The 27,187-nt window shown below is 36.3% G+C and overlaps 1 protein-coding gene and 1 non-coding gene across 4 annotated transcripts; both read right to left on the reverse strand.

Annotated features, from left to right (window-relative positions):
* On the reverse strand, positions 1 to 27,187 carry cd99 (CD99 molecule). Of its 3 annotated transcripts, XM_051704434.1 has the most exons (14): positions 26,950 to 27,187; positions 16,476 to 16,517; positions 16,189 to 16,239; positions 15,995 to 16,027; positions 10,751 to 10,792; positions 10,504 to 10,524; positions 10,301 to 10,333; positions 9,715 to 9,765; positions 9,497 to 9,580; positions 8,848 to 8,874; positions 8,653 to 8,676; positions 4,769 to 4,885; positions 4,109 to 4,162; positions 49 to 1,300 (listed from the first exon to the last, which is right to left on the reverse strand). In XM_051704434.1, the coding sequence occupies exons 1-14, from the start codon at positions 27,005 to 27,007 to the stop codon at positions 1,272 to 1,274; spliced, it is 666 nt and encodes a 221-aa protein (XP_051560394.1). In that variant the 5' UTR covers positions 27,008 to 27,187; the 3' UTR covers positions 49 to 1,271. The 3 variants fall into 3 exon arrangements, with proteins under 3 accessions (XP_051560395.1, XP_051560394.1, XP_051560396.1); XM_051704435.1 differs by lacking the exon at positions 10,301 to 10,333 and having other exon boundaries at positions 1 to 1,300; XM_051704436.1 differs by lacking the exons at positions 49 to 1,300; positions 4,109 to 4,162; positions 4,769 to 4,885 and adding an exon at positions 4,895 to 6,543.
* trnar-ucu (transfer RNA arginine (anticodon UCU)) lies at positions 4,321 to 4,412 on the reverse strand. The gene is given in 2 exon segments: positions 4,321 to 4,356; positions 4,376 to 4,412. It is a non-coding gene; the product is annotated as a tRNA-Arg (tRNA).

Genomic DNA, 27,187 nt, shown 5'->3' on the forward strand with positions numbered 1-27,187 from the left:
TGCAAAACAAAATCACCAGTTCAATTTTATGACTTAATAACAAAATAGGCTAGTTAACAACAATAACCATTCTGAATCCAGAAATGGCCAGTGGCTTTATTTTGTGAACAAGGTAAATTCAAACAGAACTTAAATTTAACTTACAATTAAACAAGAAAAACACAAGAAAAGGCAAAATTGATCAAGCCGAAATACACGTCTGCAATTTATGGTTCAAGATAGTGACTCGTATGAAAGAATACTCCTTAAATTCAAGGCAAGTTACACGCATTACACATTAAATGCAAGTTGATCAAATCCTACTCCACAAGAATTTACAATAATAATGAAATAAGGGTCTTTTTACTTTGCCAAATCATGATAGCCTTTCAAATGTATTTCTTAAAGGTGCATTCAGTAATTTGGGACTAATTTAAAAAGTTTTACACATTAAAAAATGAATTGTGTTGTTGTGAAGAGTGATCTGAATGGTATACACTCACATGAGATGAAGACTGTACTCATAATAGTTTTCTATAAAAAGTGTTTCTATTATACATGGTGCGGGTCACCCCTTCAATGTGTTTCACCATGTTGAAATGGCATGGCCTGCCATGTTTCACTAAACGTCGCAGAAGACAATCCTTATGCTCATTGGCTGCTGCCTAAGTAGATATGCTTGGCTATGCTTAGCAGTGTTGTTTGGTGATGTGAAGAGCAAAAAGAATACAATGAAACATACTTATTATCATGCTTTAGAAGCAGAGGCAACAGGAGATTCAGTAGCTGTACATTAATAATTAATGGCTAAAGTTAATACAACAAACAAAAGCACAATTTCTGCAGTAAAACATTACAACAACAACAACAACAACAACGCTTTATCTGTATATAGTCAGTTAACGCTTTACAACAGCAAGTGCCTCTTGCAACTTGTACTTCTGCAAAAATAGTAATTATTTCCTTAAATTTTAAGTGCTGTCTCTTACATTTGCACTAGTTTGAGAAAGCTAAAAGCTATTTAGTATTCAGCCTCCTCCAGAGACAAAGCAATAAGTTGTCAAAAAAATGCATGAACACAGACACGTTAAAAAAAAATTAAAAAAAACATTCTTAAACAAAAAGATCAGAGTTAATACAACTTAGAGAAAAAAAAACAAAACAACAACAACAACTAAGATAGTCAACACATCCTCTGACATAATAAACATTTTTCCCATTGGGTTAGGCTCTCCATATTTGTACATGCTGAAGGTGCATATTTTGTTTTCATTGGGCAGATCTAAGGCCATTTAGGATGAACGAAGCAGGTTGCTGAGAACTTTGGGGGAGAAAATAGTAAATTGACAATAGTGAATCTACAAGCTGAAATATTAGAAAACAGTGAAATCCATATAAAACCTTAACAAATGGTAACAATAATGGAAAAAAAAAAAATAATAATATATATATATATATATATATATATATATATATATATACACACACACACACACACACACACACACATATATATATATATATATATATACAAAAGTTCTTTAATCTGAACAAAAAAAAAAAAAAAATCTTCACTAAATCACGTTCCAGTTGCTCCCTGTCAAAAGTGACCAGAAACCATAAACGTGTAATTATTTTAATTGTTATGAAAGAAATGTAACCGCTCTAAATTAAATATTGAAAAAACACTGAAGTTGTGCATTTTTGGGTGTTCTTTTTTTACTAATTTATTTACCTATATGACATTGTTTACTTATGAATACTTTCTCAAATACTGAACCATTCCTCAAATTATATACTGTTTGAGACCTTAAAGTCTCAAGAATGAAACTGTGCTGTCCATTTAAAAAAATAAAAAAATAAAAATAACAGATGAAATTACTAGATGCACTAGTGTTTATACATGATAACCTGGTTGAAGAAAAGATGATTTCTAGATTGTGTCAAAAGTTCTGCATTTAGATATACACTGGCAGCCAAAAGTTTGGAATAATGTACAGATTTTGCGGTTTTGGAAGGAAATTGGTACTTTAATTCACCAAAGTGTCATTCAACTGATAACAAAGTATAGTCAGAACATTACTGATGTAAAAAAAAAAAAAAAAACAGCACCATCACAATCACAAAGTCATTTTTGATCAAATCTAGACAGGCCCCATTTCCAGCAGCCATCACTCCAACACCTTATCCTTGAGTAATCATGCTAAAGTGCTAATTTGGTACTAGAAAATCACTTGCCATTATATCAAACACTGCTGAAAGCTATTTGGTTCATTAAATGAAGCTTAACATTGTCTTTGTTTGTTTTTGAGTTGCCACTGTATGCAATAGACTGGCAGGTCTTAAGGTCAATATTAGGTCAAAAATGGCAAAAAAGAAACAGTTTTCTCTAGAAACTCATCAGACAATCATTATTTTGAGGAATGAAGGCTATACAATGCTTGAAATTGCCACAAAAACTGAAGATTTCATACAAAGGTGTGCACTACAGTCTTCAAAGACAAAGGACAACTGGCTCTAACAAGGACAAAAAGAGATGTGGAAGGCCAGATATACAACTAAACAAGAGGATAAGTACATCAGAGTCTCTAGTTTGAGAAATAGATGTCGCACATGTCCTCAGCTGACAGCTTCATTGAATTCTACCCGCTCAACACCAGTTTCATGTACAACAGTAAAGAGAAGACTCAGGGATGCAGGCGTTATTGCAAAGAAAAAGCCACTTTTGAAACAGGAAAAAAAAAAAAAAAGTTTAGAGTGGGCAAAGAAACACAGACATCTGACAACGGATAATTGGAAAAAAGTGCTATGGATCTTAATCCCATTGAGCTTTTGTGGGATCAGCTAGACTGTAAGGTGCGTAAGAAGGGCCCATCAAGACAGCCACATCTATGGCAAGTGCTACAGGAAATGTGGGGTGAAATGTCGCCTGAGTATCTGGACAAACTGACAGCAAGAATGCCAAGAATCTGCAAAGCTGTCATTGCTGCACATGGAGGATTTTTTGATGAGAACCTTTTGAAGTAGTTTAAGAAGTTCTTAACTTTTTTTTTCAAACTGTAATAGTAATTTTTCATGTTATTAATGTCCTGACTATACACTGTGATCAGTTGAATGCCACTTTGGTGAACAAAAGTATTAATTTCTTTCCATAGGAGCAAAATCTGTACATTATTCCACATTTTGGCCGCCAGTGTATATATAAACATTATCAAAGACTACTTTTGTCAAAGTTTAGCATTTTATTTGATCTGTTTGAGGTCATTTTTGTCAGTTTTTGCATACCTGAAATGAGTAGAACAACACGTAATAACCTAATTTATCCCTGGTTGTAACAAGATGAATATGTGTGTGTGTGTGTGTGTGTGTGTGTGTGTGTGTGTGTGTGTGTGTGTGTGTTTAGATGTGTTATGGCCTCACCAATTTATTTTGGTGTGTGTTCTGCATTGTGGCTGATTTATATATATATATATATATATATATTTATTTATTTATTTTTTTTTGACAAATAAATTTAATTTTTTTCTGTTTTATAGTCTGACCAGTTCCGTTTTGTGTATGTTTGTGTGTGTATGTTTTTGTATGTGTGTGTGTGTGTTTGTGTTTTGCACTCTTAATGTTTGGTAGTCTCACCCCTTCATGTCTGTGTGTTTTTTTTTTTTTTGTAGATTTTATATAATAAATAATGAAATAAAAAAATAAAATGTGATTGTTAGTGTTTCCCCATTTATTTCCTTTGGCGGTCACTTTTGACCGGGAACAGCACAAGTGTAACTTTTTTTTCCTTTTTTTTCTACCACTTAGACTTATCGAATCAACTCCAATTTCTTTATGTGTGTTCAGATATCAAATGGATGAAAAGTCACCAAGTCTCGTACCCGTCAGATAAAGGAAACCAGTTTTATTGAAGAAACAAAATGTATTTCGGTAAAAAATGACTGAACAGCGCATGAGGGTTAGGTGATTTAACACTACCGAGTGTGCATATGTATTCAAGGGCTGAAATAATCACAAAGAAGCTTTGTGTATGACATTTGGGGTAAAAAAAAATTCATACAAATAATCTTAATGAAGCTTCATCCATATAAAATACCCCATGTTTCTGTTATGCTAAATTTAAAATCTTTACCTTGAGGCTCAGACTGAGCACCATGTTGGTTTTTACCACTCTCTGGGTCTTCACCTAACAAGAAAAGTACACTGAAGTTCACCCAATGAATTAATTCCATTTATCCTCCAACAAAAGTTGTTTCTAATGTTATATGTGAACAGCATTTTCACTTCTTGACAACACAGTGCCAATTCTGTTGTTAACTGACTTTTACATTCTCTTAAAAATCTCGACTCTGGTGGGACTCGAACCCACAACCTTTGAATCACTTCTCTAAGTGTTGCTTAGAAGTCCAATGCGCTATCCATTGCGCCACAGAGCCACCTGTTTAGACTTTGTGGCCTTTTGTAATTCAAGCTAAGCTGTTAAACCCTCTGCCACATCATGTGCCCAGCCCCCACTTCCACTAGAAGAGCTGCTGTGTTGGTGGAGCTACTCTAAAGTACACGGTTTACTGTTGCTGCTACATGTCTGCATTTACAGTTCGGGGAGCATACTATTAAAGTTGTTAAAAGGTTTTAGTTTTTAAAAAAGTGTCAAGTATAAAGAAGTAACTGTTTTCTTTGCAGTCTTATCTGCTCAACTAAGTGGTTAACTTTTTAGAATTCAAAACCAAATTGAAAAAAGTGCTCATATGAGTATTCCAGTTCTTTCACTGTAGAAGAGTTCCAAACTCACCTCCTTGTACTTTGAAACATAGTTTCTTTTTCTGATATGCAAAGTAACTTGATGCAGCACCAAGGAGGGCAACACCCACAGAACTGATGATGGCAGCGAGAGCCCCGCCTCCAGCCTCTGCATGGGACACATTTAAAGGGACAGGATGCACAAAAGAAGAAAAAGGACAATGTCTCAAGACTCAGGTACTTTTAAAATGCGCAAACAAAGTGATATAACTCTAAGAATACAAACTTTTTCCTCAAAATTATTTAATCAGTTATTAATCATTTTTGAGAAACAGAAATAGCTGACAAATTACAGTAACTTGTGGAATAAAATTATTGTTAATTTCCCAGCAGGAAAGCATAAAGTAACAGTTTTGGTTTCTGCCACTATGGGGTGCAACATGGATTTCATACCATCCAAGAATATAAAACTATGGCCTGCCCCACAGCCTTGTACATATTGTTCTTGCTGCCTCGCATGATAATATGCAATAATATATTTACATTTATTCATCTGGCAGATGATCTTATCCAGTGGCGTAGACCCAGGCTCACCCAGAATATTAGAGATTATTTTTGGACTTCAAATACTTATTTATAAAATAGTTTTACATTTTTTTTATAAATTCTGCTTTCTGAAAGTGTGAAAGAACTGTTTGAATGCACCGCCTTTCAACTTTTCTGGAAAAGTTGGAGAAAAAAAACTGGGTAAAAATTGGGCCCATCCATTTTTATTGAGACAAGATTGTAAATAGAAGCTTTCAAACTACATATAAAAATTATCACTGAATGTAAAAAAAACCTTCAGCAAAAATACTCTCAGACCTATGCAGGTTTTCTTCCCTAAACCTCAGGCAGTTCTATAGAATAAGGAAGAGAAAGGGCAACCCCTAATTCTTCACATACTCTCAATACATTCTCAAAGTGTCATTGTTAACGGGGTGTACCCAGTGAGATCTGCTTGACAATTAATAATAGCACAGGTCACACCAGTTGGGTGTGACTATGACATGAACCAAACAGAGAAAATTCTCATATTTCAATGTATTAAAAAGGAACATCGATAGTAGCCATTTCAATGCTTTACCAATACTGAAATTAAAAACGCATAACAGTAAAAATACCCATTTTTTAGAGAGGAAAAAAAAAACTTAAGAGCCTCAGAGAAAATGTGAGCCTGAATAAATACAAGCCAGTTAAAAACATTGACAGCATACCTGAGGGGATAAAAATGCCAAATAATGCTGATGTTTAAAGTATTTCATGAGAAACAAAGCCAGCCCTCATTAAATTAGATATTCAGATGTTTAACAGCTTAACAACTGTATGTGCAAACTACTTAGTTTCCCTAAGAGAGTTCCCTCAAGGGATAAATGCCTGCTATGTGTGGTATGTGTGGTCTCTTTATGCCTGATTAGTAACAGTGAAAGCTAGTCACGGCCCGGCCCTCTGCCTCGTCACAAATACTTAACCACCACATTTGCAAAAACGTAATCAAAAAAACGTAACTTAATCACTTCAACATAAAAAAAAGCACCAGCAGTCCCAGCCTTACAAACAAACCATGTAAACATATTGTAAAACAGCTTAAAACCCCATCACAAACAAAGAGGATTCTTATCCAAGATATTTAGAGCTCAGTCTTTTCCTCTGCTATGTTCAGAAGTTCCAAAACCCTCTCTAACAGCGGCTCCACTACTTGTTTAAAGTGAGCAATCCAGACACTGAGGCCTTCAGGTATATTTTTGCCTAGAATCTTGATAAGCTGGAGCCACTGCTGGTTTAGATCTGCAAGGACAGACAATCGAAGCAGAGATTTAGGGCCCAGCTACTGGCACAATGAACAGTCAAATCAATCAGTCTTTAGATAAACTAAATGCACTACATAAAACTAATATCGAGAGGTCCGTTCTTCGTTCGCTGATTACTGAATTATCTGGATTTCATTGCTGATTTGGCCTGATCCTGGATTGTTCTGTTCTTGGAAGATCATCTCGATGTTGCTGCCCAAGCAACAGGTCCGTAATCTTAAGCCTGGCTAATTTGACGAACAGAGGATTAGATCACGGCTTTTAACCGGAGCTGATACTGAAAATCTGTCCCAGCTGGGGCATCATTCTTATGAAAGCACCCTATTAAAATAATATAATAACAATACTGTAGATAATTATAGGTACAGCACATTTTAGTCTTCTATGCATACTTCTTTAGTTGTGTGGGAGTAATTTACCTCATAAATTTGTATGAGTTTCATATTCGGTACATATTTTATCCATGAAAACTTAACTACAATACCAACAGTCTGCACTGACTTTGGTTCCTTGTGCCCTTTGCAGCTCAAGAGCTGCAAAGAACTTAATAAGAGCGGTGTCTGTTGTACGGTTAGAAAAGTGTACATAGCCCACTTACATAAATACAAATCTCTCATGATTTTTGTTGTTTCTCATCCATGAAACACAGACTTTTGAATGTATGCACTTTCCCATACTGTATTACAATATAAATATTTTATATATCATCCAAGTAGGATTGTAATTTATGACATCGAAATTATAAGTCAATAATGCAATTGAAAATAATTTAGTAGTAACACATTTAATTTATTCTCAATTGTCTGCCTTTTCTCTTTATATTGGTAACTTAGGCAGTGTTTCCTTTTAAAATAACTTTAGTTTTGGCTGGTGTTAGCGTTAATGTTGATGGCTCTGACTAAATATCTATTCAATATAAATTAATTTATACAGAAATATATCTATACATGTTGTTACAGTAACCCAGACTCGAAGATGGTGGTGAACCCAAAAGCAGGTATTCATTGAACAAACACAAACACAGACAGCAAATGGCAGGTGAGTGGTGAATGAGCAGATTGGTTCTGGAACAGACAACAGTACTTGATGGAGGTTATCCATGGAATGGTGTCTGAAGAGTCAGGTAAGGAGGTGGTAAGTGAGTCTATATACTGCTTTGATACCAGACGAAGACTGAAGGGAGAGTGGGGTGTTATATAGAGGAGCTGATTGACACGGTGATTGGAGACAGGTGCGGGTGATCAGTATTCGGGGGAGCGTGAAGGTTGAGTGTTTGTGGCAGGAAGGTCAGGTGGATCTGTGACACATGTGGATGTGATTTAAATAATACCCATACTAAAGTTTATGACATCATTACATTGGTCTGTCTTGACAAGCCAGACCAATCTCTGCATTGCTGATCACGGTTTCATCGATACATTTGCCCTTTTCAATAAAAACAAGAATGCGCAATTATCTCAGACAACTCAATCAAAATATACTAAATCAAATTTGCGCGTGCATTTGAAGAACCGAAATAGCTAGAGATGAATTATCACGATTAGAAGATCTGGAATACATCATATCACCTCATTCATGTATTAAGCGAAGAACGGGCTCCAAGATAACAATACAACTATTCGCCAGGTAAACAAATAGAATACCCCAAAACTCATATACTACTCCAAAAATCTGACTCGGTCTCCAAGGTCTTGCTCAGTCATTTTAACTTGCTCAGTTAAAATGTTTTAGAGTGTGGTCAGAATGTGTCATTCTTGCCAAAACAAAAAAAACAACCTTACTCCACTGAAAGCTTTTAAAAACACTGGCAAGTAGAGCCATGCTTTAGATAGGACAAATAGCCACAAGAGGCAAAGGAACAAAAAGAGAGCGAAGGAAAAAGAGACCTTGCCTGAGTACTGAAACATAGGCACTCCCCAAAGGCACAGCAGTGATTAAGAGACTGACTTTAAACTGTACACAAGTGCACAAATAAACTCTATAAACAACCATCATTTCGTGGGTGATAGTTTTTCCAAAAATATGATTGAAGGATGAGGGAGGTTAAAATACACATTTCATTATGATTATTAAATATAAAAAGTACCTTGAGGTTTGTCCGAGGCGCCATCTAAAAAGAAAACAAAAATGTCCAATTAAATATTTAGCAAAGGAAGAAATCAAAATTGTCTACTTAAAGTAGTGAATATAATGTTTCATGTTACAGAAAGCTGAAAAATCAATAACTCCAAGGGTATATTTTTGGCATACAAATATCCAAATGATGTAAGCAGATAAATACCATTGTAAGCAGGGTCTGCGCCTTGCCCTTAAACCAAAACCAAAACCCACAGTCAGATTCACTCACAGCACATTTATTTCACTGAACAGACCAATACGTGTCCTAATATATAGCCAAATGTAGTTAAAAAAATTAGGCTACAATACTCACCTTTACATATTTATATCAAACTGATGAAGTCAGAAAAGAATACAGTCAGTAAAGTTCTAAAACACTCCTACAGGAAACCCCAGTGCATCGTGTTGAAGTACAAAGTATACTGTATAAACTGAATGTGGTATTAATTACATGGCCATGTTTATATTTTAATCTTTTTCCTTCCCATGAATCTATTTTTACTGTAAAGAAGATGTAGTAATCTCATTTGGAGAATGGGGAACATCTCTGTAACATATTTGCAGTGGATTTCTGATTAGTTTCCCGTTTTAAAGGTTATATAACAGTTTGTTGGGAGTTTTTTTTCTTCTTTCCATACCACAACTGGATTGGGTAACATTATCTGTCTATAATTTTAACTCTGAACTTGATACAAGTTGGTTGTCATTGTTGGAATTTGTTTTCATAAAAGGCCTAGACTTACAACCACAACTCATACTGAATATGGGTGATATAAAGAATATGGAAAATTAACAAAAACCATAACACAAACCTCCACTTTGGCCTCCGTCGGGCTTGTAGTCACTCCCAGTGTCACTTAAATCAAACAGGTCTTTGTCACCAAAAGATCCACCACCTTAATGAAAAGTGAATGCAAGATTTAATGACAATAATAGCAGCCCAAAGCAAATTAGTATCTTATTACAAGTTTTTGGGATGTAAGAGTGGTGTAATACATTTTAACATTTGAACACATAAACAGAAGCTTACCAGTTCCTCCTCCTTCTTTGGGTGGAACAAGAGGCTTTTTGGGCTCAGGATCTGCAGATGGTAAAAATGAAACAATGTGTCAAAATAACAAATGTATTATTTATAGCATACTGTTAATTAAAAATAAAACCCATGATCCATTATTCCTATATATCATTCCAGATAGCACATTCACAAACAGCAAAATTAAAGGCATTAGAAAATAACAGCGGAGTATAACTAAGGAAATGTGAACAAAGACAGTAAGTATTAACTCAAATAGAAAAGCTGAAAAGTCATTTGTAATTTCAGATGAACCCAATTGATTTTGGTACATTGAGAGCAGAATGAACTTCTGACTATCAGAAATGCTTGCACTGCAGTACTCATTTGAGTTCCTATACAATGTGCCGATCCAACGTATAATGCAAACTACAAGCATGATTGCAATTTAATTAGTTTCAAATCAATCAATGGTTTTGCTACCAATGAAAGGTTGTAAACAACAAAGAAGTGAAATCTACAGAAACAAACGTTACTACAGTAAACCACCAAAGAAACTCCCAACAAGTTCCCAAGAAAAAGCAACACACACTCCTGTTTTTACCTGGACCAAATGCATCCAACAGATCAAAGCCCTCTAAGAATGAAAACATCAGTGTCATGTGTTAACACCTGGCCCTTGAACAGATTTTTTGGATTTTGTTTGTATAGATTCACATGTCTCTGTCTTCTGATTACAGAAATTAAGTAATAACTGATTTAGATATGGAATTGACTTAATGACGTGTGTGCAATTATATATTTTACCTCCAGCTGGTTTTTTTGGATCTGCAAATGACATAAGGAACAATACGTTAATTACATTGCTATCACACATTTCAACATACACAAAAAGCATGAATAAAAGAGTGAATTGACAACTGTCCTTCATTAAACTGCCATTCAAAACACTGTTGCACTGACCTGTTGAATTATATAAAAGAACAAACAAATAAAATTACATAAATACCCCAGCACACCCCAAATTACATAAACATCCCATGAGGCTACTTACCATCTACTGATTTGGGGGGATTAATAGCAGGTTTCTTGGGATCTGTTTATAATAAACACACAAAAAAAATTTTATAAATAGAAATATTTTTCTTTCTGAGTTTAGGATTGTGTAAATAAGTAGAAGGTTCAGTTAAATGAAAAAGAGGAAAATACAACTGCTACAGAATCTATCTATCTATCTATCTATCTATCTATCTAGTTTTAGTCAGAAATTTACAAACACTTAGGTTGAAGTCATTAAAACTAATTTTTTAACCACTCCACAGATTTTATATTAGCAAACTATAGTTTTGGCAAGTCGTTTAGGACATCTACTTTGTGCATGACATGAGTAATTTTTCCAATAATTGTTTACAGACAGATTGTTTCACTTTGAATTGACTGTATCACAATTCCAGTGGGTCAGAAGTTTACACACACTAAGTTAACTGTGCCTTTAAGCAGCCTGGAAAATTCCAGAAAATGATGTCAAGCCTTTAGACAATTAGCCAATTAACTTCTGATAGGAGGTGTACTGAATTGGAGGTGTACCTGTGGATGTATTTTAAGGCCTACCTTCAAACTCAGTGCCTCTTTGCTTGATATCATGGGAAAATCAAAAGAAATCAGCCAAGACCTCAGAAAAAAAATTGTGCACCTCCACAAGTCTGGTTCATCCTTGGGAGCAATTTCCAAATGCCTGAAGGTACCACGTTCATCTGTACAAACAATAGTACGCAAGTATAAACACCATGGGATCATGCAGCCATCATACCACTCAGGAAGGAGGCACATTCTGTCTCCTAGAGATGAATGTAGTTTGGTGCGAAAAGTGCAAATCAATTCCAAAACAACAGCAAAGGACTTGTGAAGATACTGGAGGAAACAGGTATACAAGTATCTACATCCACAGTAAAACGAGTCCTATATCGACATAAACTGAAAGGCTGCTCAGCAAGGAAGTAGCCACTGTTCCAAAACCGCCATTAAAAAGCCAGACTACAGTTTGCAAGTGCACATGGGGACAAAGGGGGACTACATTTTGGATAAATTGCCTCTGGTCTAATGAAACAAATAATGAACTGTTTGGCCATAATGACCATCGCTAAGTTTGGAGGGAAAAGGATGAGGCTTGCAAGCTGAAGAACACCATCCCAACCGTGAAGCATGGGGGCGGCAGCATCATGTTCTGGGGGTGCTTTGCTGCAGGAGGGACTGGTGCACTTCACAAAATAGATGCACATCATGGAGGAAGGAAAATTATGTGGATATATTGAAGCAACATTTCAAGACATCAGCCAGAAAATTAAAGCTTGGTTGCAAATGGGTCTTCCAAATGGACAATGACCCCAAGCATACCTCCAAAGTTGTGGTAAAATGGTTAAGGACAACAAATTCAAAGTATTGGAGTGGCCATCATAAAGCCCTGACCTCAATCTGATAGAAAATGTGTGGGCAAAACTGAAGAAGCATGTGAAAGCAACGAGGCCTACAAACCTGACTCGGTTACACCAGTTCTGTCTGGAGGAATGGGACAAAATTCCAGCAACTTAATGTGAGAAGCTTGTGGAAGGCTATCCAAAAAGTTTGACCCAAGTTAAATCATTTAAATGCAATGCTACCAAATACTAACAAAGTGTATGTAAACTTCTGACCCACTGGGAATGTGATTAAAGAAATAAAAGCTGAAATAAATAATTCTCTCTAATATTATTCTGACATTTCACATTATTAAAATAAAGTAGTGATCCTAACTGACCTAAGACAGGAATGTTTTCTATGATTAAATGTCCGTAATTGCGAAAAACTGATTTTAAATGTATTTGGCTAATGTGTATGTAAACTTCTGACTTCAACTCTATCTATCATGATTATGAAATGTGGCTGACAATTAAATGTCAAACATATACTTGCGATTAAGACAATTAATTGTCTGTTTTATGGCTATGATGATTAATTGTCTCTTATAGGGCTTTCACGATTAATTGTCATAACTTATGTGTGCTTTATACACCTTAATAAGTCATTTTTACATCCTTAACTTCAAATATATAAAATAAAATAGGGAAATATAATTTCCTTTAAAGGATTTAAAAACTTATGAATGACAAGAAAAACAATGTTTTAAATATCAAAATATTTCTAAATACTTAAAATATGTCTCTCTTTTTGGTCAACTTTAGTTTTGGTCAATTTTACATTTATACTGATATATATATATGTATGTGTGTGTGTGTGTGTGTGTGTGTGTGTGTGTGATTTATACTATAACACTATATTATACTATATTATGCAATAGTAAAATATTTCTGTCCTAATTTCTTCACTTTCACATGTTATTTTAATGCTCTTTGATTAAACCTACAAGCCCTCATTTCTCATTAAGCAAAACCTTTGAGATTTCGTTTCATCATTTAATGACTCAACAGAAATAGAGTAAAGCATGCGTCGCCTCTGTGTCACTTCGTGTCATTAACACTGCGTGTATGAACCCAATATGACCAGGAACATTTTCCATCACACGATCATTAAAGGAATATTTCACCCAAAAATTTAAATTCTCTCAATCACTAACCCTGATACCCTCCTAGATGTGTATGACTGTCTTTCTTCAGCAAAACACAAATTAAGATTTTTAGAAAAATGTTGAAGCTCTGTAGGTCCTTATAATGTAGATAAATGGGTGCCATCAGGCTGCTGGCTATTTGACAGTCCAAAAGGCATATTTAGGCAGCATAAAAGTAATCCACATGACTCAAGTCGATCAATTAATGTCAGGTCGGTGTAAAATCGATAATTAAAAGTTTATTAACTTTAAAGAACTGCTTCCTGCCAGCAATCGAAGCATCAATGACGTAAGTGCTATGTCGGAAGCGCGCGCTTTGTATACAACAGAGGAACGAATGTCATGCGAGAGTTAGTTCATTTCAAACAGCATCCCAGCACTGGCCGGAAGCAACAAAAATGTTTTAATTATTGATCAAGGTAACTATTATATTTACCAATCATAATGAAATGTGTACTTTAAGGACCCCCCCCTCCCCAATCATCCTTCAATCATATTTTTGGAAAAACTATCACCCACGAAATGGTTGTTTATAGAGTTAACTTGTGCACTTATGTACAGTTTGGCACCTGTTTACTTACATTATAAGGATCTACAGAGCTTCAACATTTTTCTAAATATCTTAATTTGTGTTCTGCTGAAGTCATTCACATCTGGGATGGCATCAGTGTAAATGAATAATGAGAGAATTTTCATTTTTGGTTGAACTAATCTTTTAAATTAAAGTGAAACCAGAGCGCATTGTGTTTACTATCAAAGTTTATATTATTTTCGTGTATATTTTCGCGGGAGTTTGGCGCAAGCCTCTGCTGATGATGCACGCATCAGAGCGTCTTCCGTGGTGCGGCTCAATGATGCTCAGAGTTCAACTGAATGAAACACAAAAGCACTGTTCATGGCATTTATACATTCGCTTACAATTCTTGTATTAGGGGATTAAAATGTGATTAGAATTTCAAGTGCACAATAATCGATCAGACAATTATTTAATAATAGCGACAGACCTATAGGCCTACTGCATATATATATCTATCTATAAATATAGATATAAATCATAACAAATAAAAAAAACACAAATATATTATTAATTTTGACTACTGATACCCAATAATTATCTCTAAACTTCAGACACTGCTACACCACTGTAATTAGGGCTGTCAAACGATTAAAATATTTAATAGTGATTAATCGCACAATTTGTCTTGTAGTTAATTGCGATTAATCGCAATATCTTTATAAACATGAGTGGACAAAATATGTTTCAACCAGATGCATTTTTCAGTCATCCACACAAAACCTACCCCACCAACAGAGTTGAATAACAGAAAATGAACACAGCACAACTCAATTAAAATTATGTACAAAATATGGTAGTCGTAAGTGTATTATGACAGGATTTATTTGCTTCTTGTTTTGACAGACATGCATAAAAGTCTGCACTGTCATTTACAAATTGGCAACTCTGTGCAAAATACATCAAAAACTCCTTTTAGACCCCAGTCACAATTGTAACCGGTGGGATTAAATGGGTTAATAACAGTGTAGATTACCTGCAGGGTTCCAGCAATGTCACCAACTTGGCTAGAGCACTATCAAACAGAGACACTGTGACAGAAACTTGGAGACAGCAGCAGGGTTTCCGTTAGCCGGTAATCATTACCGCCACACCCTATACGTATATTACGCAGTCTGCGTAGGGCACCAACTCCCTAGAGGGGCACCAGAAAGTCCACTGGCTGCCCTTACTCGCACGTTATATGTTATTCAAGGACACAGTAGCAGTCGCAGAACAGACGATCGCAACTTTTGCCTCGTGCTCGTACCACGCCTCGCATTGTAAGGTAGGTCTTCAAATGGCAGCTGTCTTGCCACTGCAATGATGTTACAATATTACAATGTGTTAATAAAACGTTAACTTCGACAGCACTAAATATAATATAATATAATGTATAACAAATATGAAATCAGGCGTTTTCCGAACTGCATTTTTGCGCCCTTGAAGGGCACTGCGGGAAGGGGACGTCATTCGAAGAGTCGTTTAAGTCAGAGTACCCACTTTAAGGGTTCTGTCCTTTTGGTGTGAGTATGGCATAGTAGGGATGATCACTTTCGATTGGAATTCGCTGATCATATGGAGAAGCAGTATATAATTGTAACATTCTTAATCCACCACAGTTAATATTTGGTCCAAGCAGAACATTTCAAGTTCCTTGATATTATGTGTATTACATTCTTAAATTCATACCACAGGTTTTCAATAGTATTTCCTTCCTGAGGCTGAGACGACCATTGCAAATCACCATCGAGTTTTTAATTTGATGAAAGGTCCATCTATTGTCAGGTCAGGTTTTGGGCTGAATTTATTACACCATTTATTTGCAAAAGCACGAGTGATTCACAATCAAATTTGACCTAACCCTAACTCTTTTTTTGTATGAAATCTATATTAAATACAAAATGTTCACAGGTGGTATTTCAAAAAATTATTATTAATAATCATCTAATGTTTCTGGAAACACCCCATATTTTCTGTGTATGATCATGTTTATGGACATTTCATTTATATGCACAGCAGTTATATGAATTTCTCCCAATTTCATTCCATTTTCATTTCTATTTCTGTCATTTTAAATTTAACCACAAAAAAAAAAAAAAAAAAAAAAAAAAAAGAAATACTTGGAGCACAGCCCACATTACCTGAATCAAAGGCATCTAACAGATCAAACCCATCTGGAAGAGTAAATCAATACCATTTAAAATAAGTGAAACATGACAAATAAAGCAATTTACTGTACTGTGTCCTGTTCCTGATATAGTCCATAATATACAAAATGTAGCAAAACAACATGTCTAAGCATATTACTGTATGTGTTATAAAAGTAATCTTCTACCTGGATTTGAGTTTTTGGGTGGGGCTGGTTTCACCGGTGGCTTTGTAGGAGCTTTTTATAAGATCACAAGAATACCATTAGTCATTTTGAGACAAAGTTTGTGCATCATTTTAGCATAGTTTAACTGTTCACACAGAAATGAGGTAATCCACATTTGATTGCAAAAATAAAGATATTTTACCTTACAATACAGATGTCTTGCTTACATTTATTATAATTATAATTATTAAAGTAGCACATCAACATACAGATAACCATATTAAAATGAGAGAGTACTCTTTACTTACGCTTATCACCATCATCAAAAAGGGCATCAGAGAGGTCCAAGTCTGCAAGAAGACATTTTTTTGTTATGTTCAAACAATGTGGATTTCAGTGTAAGTGCATTTCAAAACATTTATTGTCAATTGAATTATTATTATTATTTTCTATTATTATTATTTTTTAACAAGTGTTAAACTTTTGCCTTTTTGTCATTCTCTATGCTTTTGGACAGTTTAATCACATTAAAAAACGTATTAATTAATTTATGTATATGTATCAACTATGAGTTTTTCAATGGTCAATGCTGATGCAGACTACTAGAGAGCTGAGGTGCCCAATGGCAGATATAATCGTGATAGCTATAGGCTTATATTTAATTTAATGAGAGCAACAGAGCTAAGTTCACATATACTGTACACTGTAATTAAATACACATTTTTACAGAATATGTAGCTACATGAGATTCACAAAAAAATTATAATAATAAAAACAGAAATTGTGCATTAAGCATTGACATTGGCTGTTGGTAGATTTTGGTAACCAAAAAGAGAGTGCTAACGCTTCTAACCAAGCAGGCATTGTTCTCGATCTTGATAATCTTAAAATGGCCAAATATCGGCCTATATAGTACAGGGGTCTTCAACAAGGGGTCCATGCTGATACTGCATGGGGTTCAGCAGTTATTGTTTATATATAATGTGGTAAACAAATAAATATAATATAAGGCTACAAAGTAAAAGAGGCCAAAGATTAGCTATATGTTTCATTGTCACTCCCACATTTAAGAGTATTAAGTATGCAAGTCTACACTTCAATAATAGTTATGTTAATGGTTTGCATTGTAAGCATCATACATGCAAATAAATGCCCTGCAACACTCAATTTTTATACAATATGGAATGGGATCCCTGCTCCACTTCTCTATCCACCAAGAGGTGCTTGGCCTGAAAAAGGTTGAAGACCCTGCACTGAAAAAACATCATGTGTCGGATTTACTTAAAATATATACTGTGTTGTATTTTTGCATCACGTTTTATAAGTAAATTAATTTTATCAGCATAACTAGAAAATATTTGTTAGATATTCACAAATGTTTAAGTTTTTTTTACCTAAAAAAGTATGTCACATGAATAAGATTTAACAACTAATAACACACCATTTCAAATGATCATTTATATTATTGTTTCTACTTAAATGTAATTGGCTCAAAAGAAAATAATGACCCAGACCAAGGTCAGTCATTAGTGATTCCCCAAAGAAGCGCAGATAAAGCTGCACTTCAACTATGCACATTCACATGCGCAATGAAAAATGATGTGGATTGAACAGAAGTTCACCAAAGGGAACACTAATCACCCTAATGGTGACTTTACACAAAACAACCAATTACGGTAAAACATCATCAATAATACTAAAAAGAGCTAAAAAATCTCTATGAATTCTTAATAACAGCTAATTGAATAACCCAATAAGTCCCTTTTGACCAAACATACATGTTTAAATTATTCAAGAGCAAGGTCTTATGGGTATTCTACACAACCTCAGTTCTGTACTTGTTTGAGTTAGTAGTAGTTAAAATATTTATTTTATTTTATTTTTAAGCCAAAGAAGCTCAAGGAGCTCACAATTATGTATCACTTGAAGTTCACCTTAATTTATATTTTGTGTTGTTCAAATTAATGCAAATTAAGTAAAGCTAATAATGTTATAAATATGTACGCTTCTGAGTACAAGCGATTTATTTTCAAACGTTATGGTTGTTGAGCCAACTAATGTTTTTTTTTTTTTTTTTCCAGTGTGGTCTAAGTAACTGGCCTTAAAAAAAGTCACATCTTAACAATTAATTTGTATCCCATGAGAACTCCAAACTTGCCAATAAAGGATGCATCCAGCCGATTCAACAGCACTTGTTTGTTTCTTATATTTCCATTGCTAATTACTAATGTATGTATTTCATTTATAGACATAATCATATTCCAAGCACTGCAAACATGCAAAATACTTATAATAAACAGCCAATTAATGCTTATTGAAATGTACTGACCAATTAATTTCCCATAACCCATTCATTAGAAATCTAAATTGTTATACTTTAACAAGTCAAAGACAAGTAAAGGGTTAGTTCACCAAAAATGAATATCCTCTCATGATTTACTTACCTTTAAGCCATCCTGGATGTGCATTACTTTCCTTCTTCAGCAGAACTGAAGTGAAGATTTTTTTAAGCAGATTTCAGCTCAGTTTGTCCATACAATGCATGTAAATTGGTGCCATCAGGCTGCTGGCTGTTTGACGGTCCAAAAGGCATATTTAGGCAGCATAAATGTAATACACATGACTCCAGTTGATCAATTAATCTTCTGAAGCAAATCAATAGGTTGGTGTAAAAACATAAATCGATAATTAAAACTTTATTAACTTAAAAAATGTGCTTCCTGCCAGCAGTCGACACAGTGACGTAAGCGCTATGGGGCGTTCACGCAAGATGTCGGAAGTGTGGGCTTTGTATACAACAGAGGAACGAACGTCACATGAGAGTTAGGTCATTTCAAACAGAAATACAGCGCTGGGCAGAAGCACCAATTTAAAGTTAAAAACTCTTTAATTATAGTTTTGTTTCTTACACCAACCTATCTGTTTGCTACAGAAGACATTAATTGTAGGGATGCACAGATATGGAATTTCTGGGCCGATACCGATAACTGACTGCTCATTTTGGCCGATACCGATTCCCAATATATATAACTCAGCAAAAAAAGAAACGTCCTCACATTTTCAACTGCTTTTATTTTCAGCAAACTTAACATGTGTAAATATTTGTATGAACATAAAAAGATTCAACAACTAAGACATAAACTGAACAAGTTTCACAGACATGTGACTAACAGAAATTGAATAATGTGTCCCTGAACAAAGGGAGGGTCAAAAGTAACTGGTCTGTTGTGGCCACCAGCTGCATTATGTACTGCAGTACATCTCCTCCTCATGGACCGCATCAGATTTGCCAGTTCTTGCTGTGAGATGTTACCCCACTCTTCCACCAAGGCACTTGCAAGTTCCCAGACATTTCGGGGGGGGGGGGGAATAGCCCTAGCCTTCACCCTCCGATCCAACAGGTCCCAGACATGCTCAATGGGATAGAGATACAGGCCCTTCGCTGGCCATGGCAGAACACTGACATTCCTGTCTTGCAGGAAATCACGCACAGAACGAGCAGTATGGCTGGTGGCATTGTCATGCTGGAGGGTCATGTCAGGATGAGCCAGCAGGAAGGGTACCACATGAGGGAGGAGGATGTCTTCCCTGTAACGCACAGCGCTGAGATTGCCTGCAATGACAAAAAGCTCAGTCCGATGATGCTGTGACACACCGCCCCAGACCATGACGGACCCTCCACCTCCAAATCGATCCCACTCCAGAGTAAAGGCCTTGGTGTAACGCTCATTCCTTCGATGATAAACACGAGTCCAACCATCAACCCTGATGAGACAAAACAGTGACTCGTCAGTGAAAAGCACTTTTTGCCAGTCCTGTCTGGTCCAGCGAAGGTGGGTTTGTGCCAATAGGCGACGTTGTTGCCGGTGATGTCTGGTAAGGACCTGCTTTACAACAGGCCTACGAGCCCTCAGTCCAGCCTCTCTCAGCTTATTGCGGACAATCTGAGCACTGATGGAGGGATTGTGCGTTCCTGGTGTAACTCGGGCAGTTGTTGTTGCCATCCTGTACTTGTCCCGCAGGTGTGATATTCGGATGTACCGATCCTGTGCAGGTGTTGTTACACGTGGTCTGCCACTGCGAGGATGGTCAACTGTCCTTCCTGTCTCCCTGTAGCGCTGTCTTAGGCGTCTCACAGTACGGATATTGCAATTTATTGCCCTGGCCACGTCTGCAGTCCTCATGCCTCCATGCAGCATGCCTAAGGCATGTTCACGCAGATGAGCAGGGACCCTGGGCATCTTTCTTTGTGTTTTTAAGAGTCTCTTTAGTGTCCTAAGTTTTTATAACTGTGACCTTAATTGCCTACTGTCTGTAAGCTGTTAGTGTCTTAATGACCATTCCACAGGTGCATGTTCATGAATTGTTTATGGTTCATTGCACAAACATGGAAAACATTGTTTAAACACTTTACAATAAAGATCTGTAAAGTTATTTGGATTTTTACAAAATTTTCTTTCAAATACAGTGTCCTGAAAAAGGGACGTTTCTTTTTTTGCTGAGTTAAGTGTCATTTAAAAGCTTGGAATTTGGACTGCTATATAAGGTTTGACAGATGTAACATGAACCATAAATGTGCCTATATTACAGATGTATGCTGATTTAAATAATAATTATGGAACCCATTTATATAAGTGTTTACGGTAATCCTGGTGACTTGCTCACAGAGAGAGAACACTGAACTTCTAACAGCTGAAATAATACATTGAACCAAAATGAGGCGATAAACTGCATGTAATGAATATTAAACAACAAAACACACAAAACAAACCCTAATCTCTGTATACATGGTGTATTATTAGTATTAATGCTATATTCGCATAGTTTTAGGGTTTCGTTAGGGATTAGCACAGCCTCACACGACATCGCACTATCTGACAGTTATGCTGGTAGCACATCCTGATACAGCTGAAGTCAGAAGTTTACGTACACCGTAGCCAAATACATTTAAACTCAATTTTTCACAAGTCCTGACATTTTATCGTAAAAAACATTGTATGTCTTAGGTCAGTTAGGATCACTATTTTAAGAATGTGAAACGCCAGGATAATAGTAGAGAAATTTATTTATTTCAGCTTTTAATTCTTTCATCACATTTCCAGTGGGAAAGAAGCTTACATACACTTTGTTAGTATTTGGTAGCATTGCCTTTAAATTGTTTAACTTGGGTCAAACTTTTTGGGTAGCCTTCCACAAGCTTCTCACAATAAGTTGCTGGAATTTTGGCCCATTCCTCCAGACAGAACTGGTGTAATGGAGTCAGGGTTGTAGGTCTCCTAGCTCGCCCACAAATTTTCTATCGGATTGAGGTTAGTGCTTTGTGATGGCCACTCCAATACCTTGACTTTGTTGTCCTTATGCTATTTTGCAACAGCTTTGGAGGTATGCTTGGTGTCATTGCCCATTTGGAAGATCCATTTGCGACCAAGCTTTAACATTTCATGGCTGATGTCTTGAGATGTTGCTTCAATATATACACACTATTTTCCTTCATCATGATGGCATTTATTTTGTGAAGTACACCAGTCCCTCCTGCAGCAAAGCATCCCCACAACATGATGCTGCCACCCCCATGCTTCACGGTTGGGATGGTGTTCTTCGGCTAGCAAGCCTCACCCTTTTTCCTCCAAACATAATGATGGTCATTATGGCCAAAAAGTCAAATTTTTCTTTAACCAGACGATAGGAAATTTCTCCAAAATGTTAGATCTTTGTCCCCATGTGCACTTGCAAACTGTAGTCTGGCTTTTTTATGGCGGTTCTGGAGCATTGGCTTCTTCCTTGCTGAGCAGCCTTTCAGGTTATGTCGATATAGGACTCTTTTTACTGTGGATATAGATACTTGTCTACCTGTTTCCTCCAGCATCTTCACAGGGTCCTTTGCTGTTGTTCTGGGATTGATTTGCACTTTTCACACCAAACTAAGTTCATCTCTAGGAGACAGAATGCGTCACCTTCCTGAGCGGTATGATGACTATGTGGTCCCATGGTGTTTATACTTGCACACTATTGATTTTACAGATGAACGTGGTACCTTAAGGCATTTGGAAATTGCTCCCAAGGATGAACCAGACTTGGCTGATTTCTTTTGATTTTTGCATTATGTCAAGCAAAGAGGCACTGAGTTTGAAGGTATGCCTTAAAATACATCCACAGGTACCCCTCAATTAGCCAATTAGCCAATCAGAAGCTAATTGGCTAATTGCCTAAAGGCTTGACATCATTTTCTGGAATTTTCCAAGCTGCTTAAAGGCACAGTTAACTTAGTGAATGTAAACTGACCCACTGGAATTGTGATACAGTCAATTAAAAGTGAAACAATCTGTCTGTAAACAACTATTGGAAAAATTACTTGTGTCATGCACAAAGTAGATGTCCTAAACGACTTGACAAAACTATAGTTTGCTAATATGAAATCTGTGGAGTGGTTAAAATTAGTTTTAATGACTTCAACCTAAGTGTATTTAAACTTCTGACTTCAACTCTAGATATTATCTGCCTGACAAGATGTGCTACCTAGGTTTTTAACACATTTCATGCTGTTGTAGTAGATACCGAAAGTTTCTCCCGTGCCTCCCAACATGTACTACCCATGTTTTAACTTTACATATCACTGTTTTTACTGCTGGTAGCACATACTGAGCAGGTAGCACAGATTGTCAGAACAACAGCAGCCGGACTGCGAGTGCAGCGGTGGTTTGTGTGTGTGTTATGAATGTGCGTGCTTGTGCTTATGCACATCTCATTCACAGACGCTTGCTACAGTGCTCATCTGTGACAGTTCCACTGTATAACTTATTAAATAACCCGTTTTAGTTTGTGCTTGGACTTGTTTTAATCACAATACTGCGATGTAAGTAACAATGTGCTATTTCCCAAATTCTGTTTATGTTTCATGAATAAGCGAATACGATAGCCCCATGTAACATACATACATGTTTTTGTCGCATTTCGTTTATTGCCTCATGAAACAAACAGAATATGGGAAATGCCATCGTTACTTTCACCAGATGACTAAAACCAGCCCCAAAACAATGTAACAAGGTGAAGAAATGTTGACATAATCCTCACAGAACAACATAAACTTGGCTCTCACTCACACAGACACACTGTGTATGCGCATGCGTACTGTCGCTGCCGCAGATGCCGCAGGCAGATAATTTTATCCGCAAGTAAACAAAACTTAAACTATCTGCAGCAATTTCATTATCGGCGCAATAATAATATTTTGATTTTCCTGGTTATCGGTCAATAATAATTAGGTGCATCCCTAATTAATTGATCAACTGGAGTTGTCTGGATTACTTTTATGCTGCCTAAATATGCGTTTTGGACCATCAAACAGCCAGCAGCCTGATGGCACCCATTTACATGCATTGTATTGACAAACTGAGCTGAAATCTGCTTATAAAAATCTTCCCTTCAGTTCTGCTGAAGAAGGAAAGTAATACACATATGGGATGGCTTAAAGGTAAGTAAATCATGTGAGAATTTTCATTTTTGTGTGAACTAACCCTTTAACCTGATTTGTAGAGTTGTGGTACCCGAGTTCGGTCTCGGACTCGAGTCCGAGTCACAAGTACACTTTTAATGGACTTGGACTTGTCACGGACTCGGATGCATTTTTATTCGGACTTGATTCAGACTCGGGCCTTTAGGACTCAGGATTTTGTTTCTGAGTCCAGCTGAGTCCATGGCATTTGTGATGCAATGACAAAAAAAATAACGTAACATAGGGTGACCATACATTCTCTTTTTCCTGGACTTATCCTCTTTTTCAGACCTGAATAAAGCATCTGGCTGGGATTTCAAAATTGCCTCTAAATGTCCGGGATTTGGCTTTGTCTTCATAATGATGTGCTCTCTACAGTTAGTACCATCATACATTCTGTGTATTTGAGACTGCACATCAGTTTTCACACGTATATGTCCTTACATGTGATTATTCTGGCTGAGAGCAGCAGCACGCACTCTTTCAAAGTACTTTCTCTCTGTGTGTGTTTGTGTGTGCGTGCGCGTGCGTGCGGGAAAGAGATCGCCACACATGCTCTGCCGCTCTCATCCAGAAACATCAATAACGTAAGTACACTTTTAAAAGTATGTTCCCCAACTCTGCAAATTATTAAATAGAACAAATGTTTTATCAGACTCACGTTACTACGCAAAGCCATTTCTAACTGAAAATGTTGACTATATCGAGACAAAATCAAATATGCTATGTATTAGAGATATTTAAACTAAAATGATGGATGAAATAGACCATGGAAATTGTACAACACAGTCCGTTACATATTTGTAGTGCAACCTCTGTGTGTTACCTGAAAAGCTGGCACTTGCGTTTCAATGGCAATGAAGAACACAAGTGAGGGGAGAAGTCTCTATTCACCTATTATTCATACTAAATATAATGTGAAAAGAACAACACATCAGCTCAAGGAGAGTTTGTCATAAAAAATTTGATCTTAACTTTAGGGAAGTAGGCTATGCCTGGACACAGCAGGAGGACTGAAAAGTGTGAAGTGTAATAAAAATACATTTCTAATGGTATCTGATCTTTCCTGTTTTTATTTTCCGTTTAATTTTATGGCCATTATTAAATGTTTTAATATTACCATTTATTAAATGTATTAAACACATTAAATTTAATTACATGTATTTCACCCATAATTTTAGATAAAACTAAACTAAACTGAATGGACAAATTGAAAATGAAGTAGAAAAAAAAAACTAAATTCAAATTCAAAATAATAACTCTGGTTGTAATGACTAACGCAGCTTTCGCTTTCTTTATTCTATGTTTGAGTGGAGGGGAAAAATAAAAAAACAATTGAAAAAGTCAACAGAACACAATAAGAAGAGTGTTGAAGGACAGTTTTATCTTCATACACCTAAAGCATATGCTTTCATTCTGAAACCACTATGAAATTTGTTCAGCAGTATACTAATCATAAAATGTGAATATGAAATGCAACAGAGGTGTTTTTGTTGCATTTATATTGACAAATTGCTTAAAATATTGATGTTGAGTTTACAGTTACAATTTTAATTCAGATTCATGAACAGATTAATTCGGAATCGACTAGGACTTCGCCTGTTATGGACTCGGTCTTGAGTTTGACTCGGACCCTTTTAGACTTGGACTCAACTCAGACTCGATTGTTTAAAGACTCGGACTTGACTAAGGTGGACTCGAACCCAACACTACTGGTTTGAGCTGAATTGCAGGTGGCCCCATTTCACATAGTTCAAACCCAAATAACGGTTGTACGTGGAGCCCTAGTTAAGAAACTAAAATGAGTCAATGTAATTATTTTCTCTATATCATTTCCAAGTATAATAGCTATTAGTGTTATAGTAAATGGTAGCACGCAGTGAGAAGGTAGTGACAAGACACTCTCATAGAAAGCATAACATCACCTGCTGCCTAATTATTTTTTTTTGCATGACCCCCCAATAAATGTGTGTCTGTGTGAGTGTGTGAGAGAGTGAGAGAGAGAGACAGAAATATATCTCATTCCTAGAAGGAATTTGTCCGGTCACTTCACACAAAAAATGTTGTGGCCCTGCCCAGTTTTACTGTGCCTATTCTACGAGAACAAAGGAATCATAAATTGAACAAAACCTCCCATCCATATAACATACTAAGCTCCAGTTTCAGACAGCGTGTATGGATAAATGCGATTGAGTACTTTCAGACCTCAAGGTTTTAAGTAGGAGTTGATCATTTGTACTGATCTGGGATCTGTTAAAATTCAAACTAGAATCCTTATATAGTGGGGAAAAAACCACAAATGTTCTCAGATTACCAAACACACGTGAGGGAGTGTGTGCGAACACACCCTGGCAGAAGCAAGGATGATGGTTTGTTTTTTATTAAGGTCTACACATAACACATGATGACTGACTGTTGAGTCAGAACTGAAACAAGAGGGATCTGAGTCGGTTCCTCATCCCATAGGCTACAACCTACATTCAGAGTTCTGGAAAGGCAAAGATTTGTGCAAACTTGAGTGTCACAAGTTTTAAATGTAAAACATTGAAATTTGAATTGGTTGTGTCTGAACTTATCCTCAGCCCACATGTGAGAATTGCATTCATGTGAAACTGATGCATGACAAACAATCATACTAAACAAGTGTCTACTGTCAATGCCCTATTTACAAAGGAGACAGTCCTGTAGTTTGCTTTGCTGCCCAATCCAGGAACAACATCACAGGACGTATGGAGTCAACCTCATGGGATCAAATATATTTAGTACACTGTGTTCCAAGGTAACTCTGCTGAAAAAGCAGCTCAGTGCAGCGTTTGTTTGGTTGAAAATGTTGTTGTTTTTTTCCCTGTGACCTTGGGGGTCTAACTGGAGATATTTTGAGGTGTTTTCTTATCACTGTTAGGCAGGGCTTCCAACTTTTGAGTTCAGCTTTGCGTAAGAGTTGTGAGAAAAGGGACATGCGACGTGAGAAGTGTCAATTGCGTGACTATCACTGTTGAGCTGTTTCTTCTCACATAATGGATTCACTCTCTTGAAGTTAATGTGTTTGTTTTCAGCTAAATGACTGACACTTCTTGAAACTGGTATGTCTAAAGACCTTTTAAATTTAGGGGTTAGATTCCCGTCTCAAGCGCCTATGCACTCTCAACAGAGTGGTTGGCAAAAACGACTCCTCTGTTTGTCCAACTGTTATGTTTGTAATTTTAAGTCCTGACAATAATAGCCAAATTGTTTCAAAGCTATGCGATGTTACTTAAATATAAAGTGAACTGTATAGGGTGAAATCATACCTTGCGCTCTTGTTGTCACAAGACTTGCCAGAAGGAGAATCCACAGGTATGAAGTCATCTTGCTATAAAAAGATAAAAAATTAAAAGAAATCTTGTGCAGTTACGTTTTTTCCGCTAAAAAAGATATCCGTTTAAGTGTATCTGTAAATAACACGTGAACGCATGAACGTTACAAGCATGAAAACGTTCTGCATTCCAAGTTTCTGGAAAGTGACGTTGAACAACAACCAAAGTTACC

The sequence above is a fragment of the Myxocyprinus asiaticus genome, chromosome 8 (assembly GCF_019703515.2).
Source record: "Myxocyprinus asiaticus isolate MX2 ecotype Aquarium Trade chromosome 8, UBuf_Myxa_2, whole genome shotgun sequence".
Lineage (NCBI taxonomy): Eukaryota > Metazoa > Chordata > Actinopteri > Cypriniformes > Catostomidae > Myxocyprinus > Myxocyprinus asiaticus.

Coding starts and splice junctions, on each gene's coding strand:
- cd99 (XM_051704434.1), bottom strand. CDS start 27,007: ATGACTTCATACCTGTGGATTCTCCTTCTGGCAAGTCTTGTGACAACA. Junction 8,875..9,496: donor CGACGGAGGCCAAAGTGGAG/GTTTGTGTTATG, acceptor TTTTGGTTTAAG/GGCAAGGCGCAGACCCTGCT. Junction 4,163..4,768: donor ATGTTTCAAAGTACAAGGAG/GTGAGTTTGGAA, acceptor TTTTCTTGTTAG/GTGAAGACCCAGAGAGTGGT.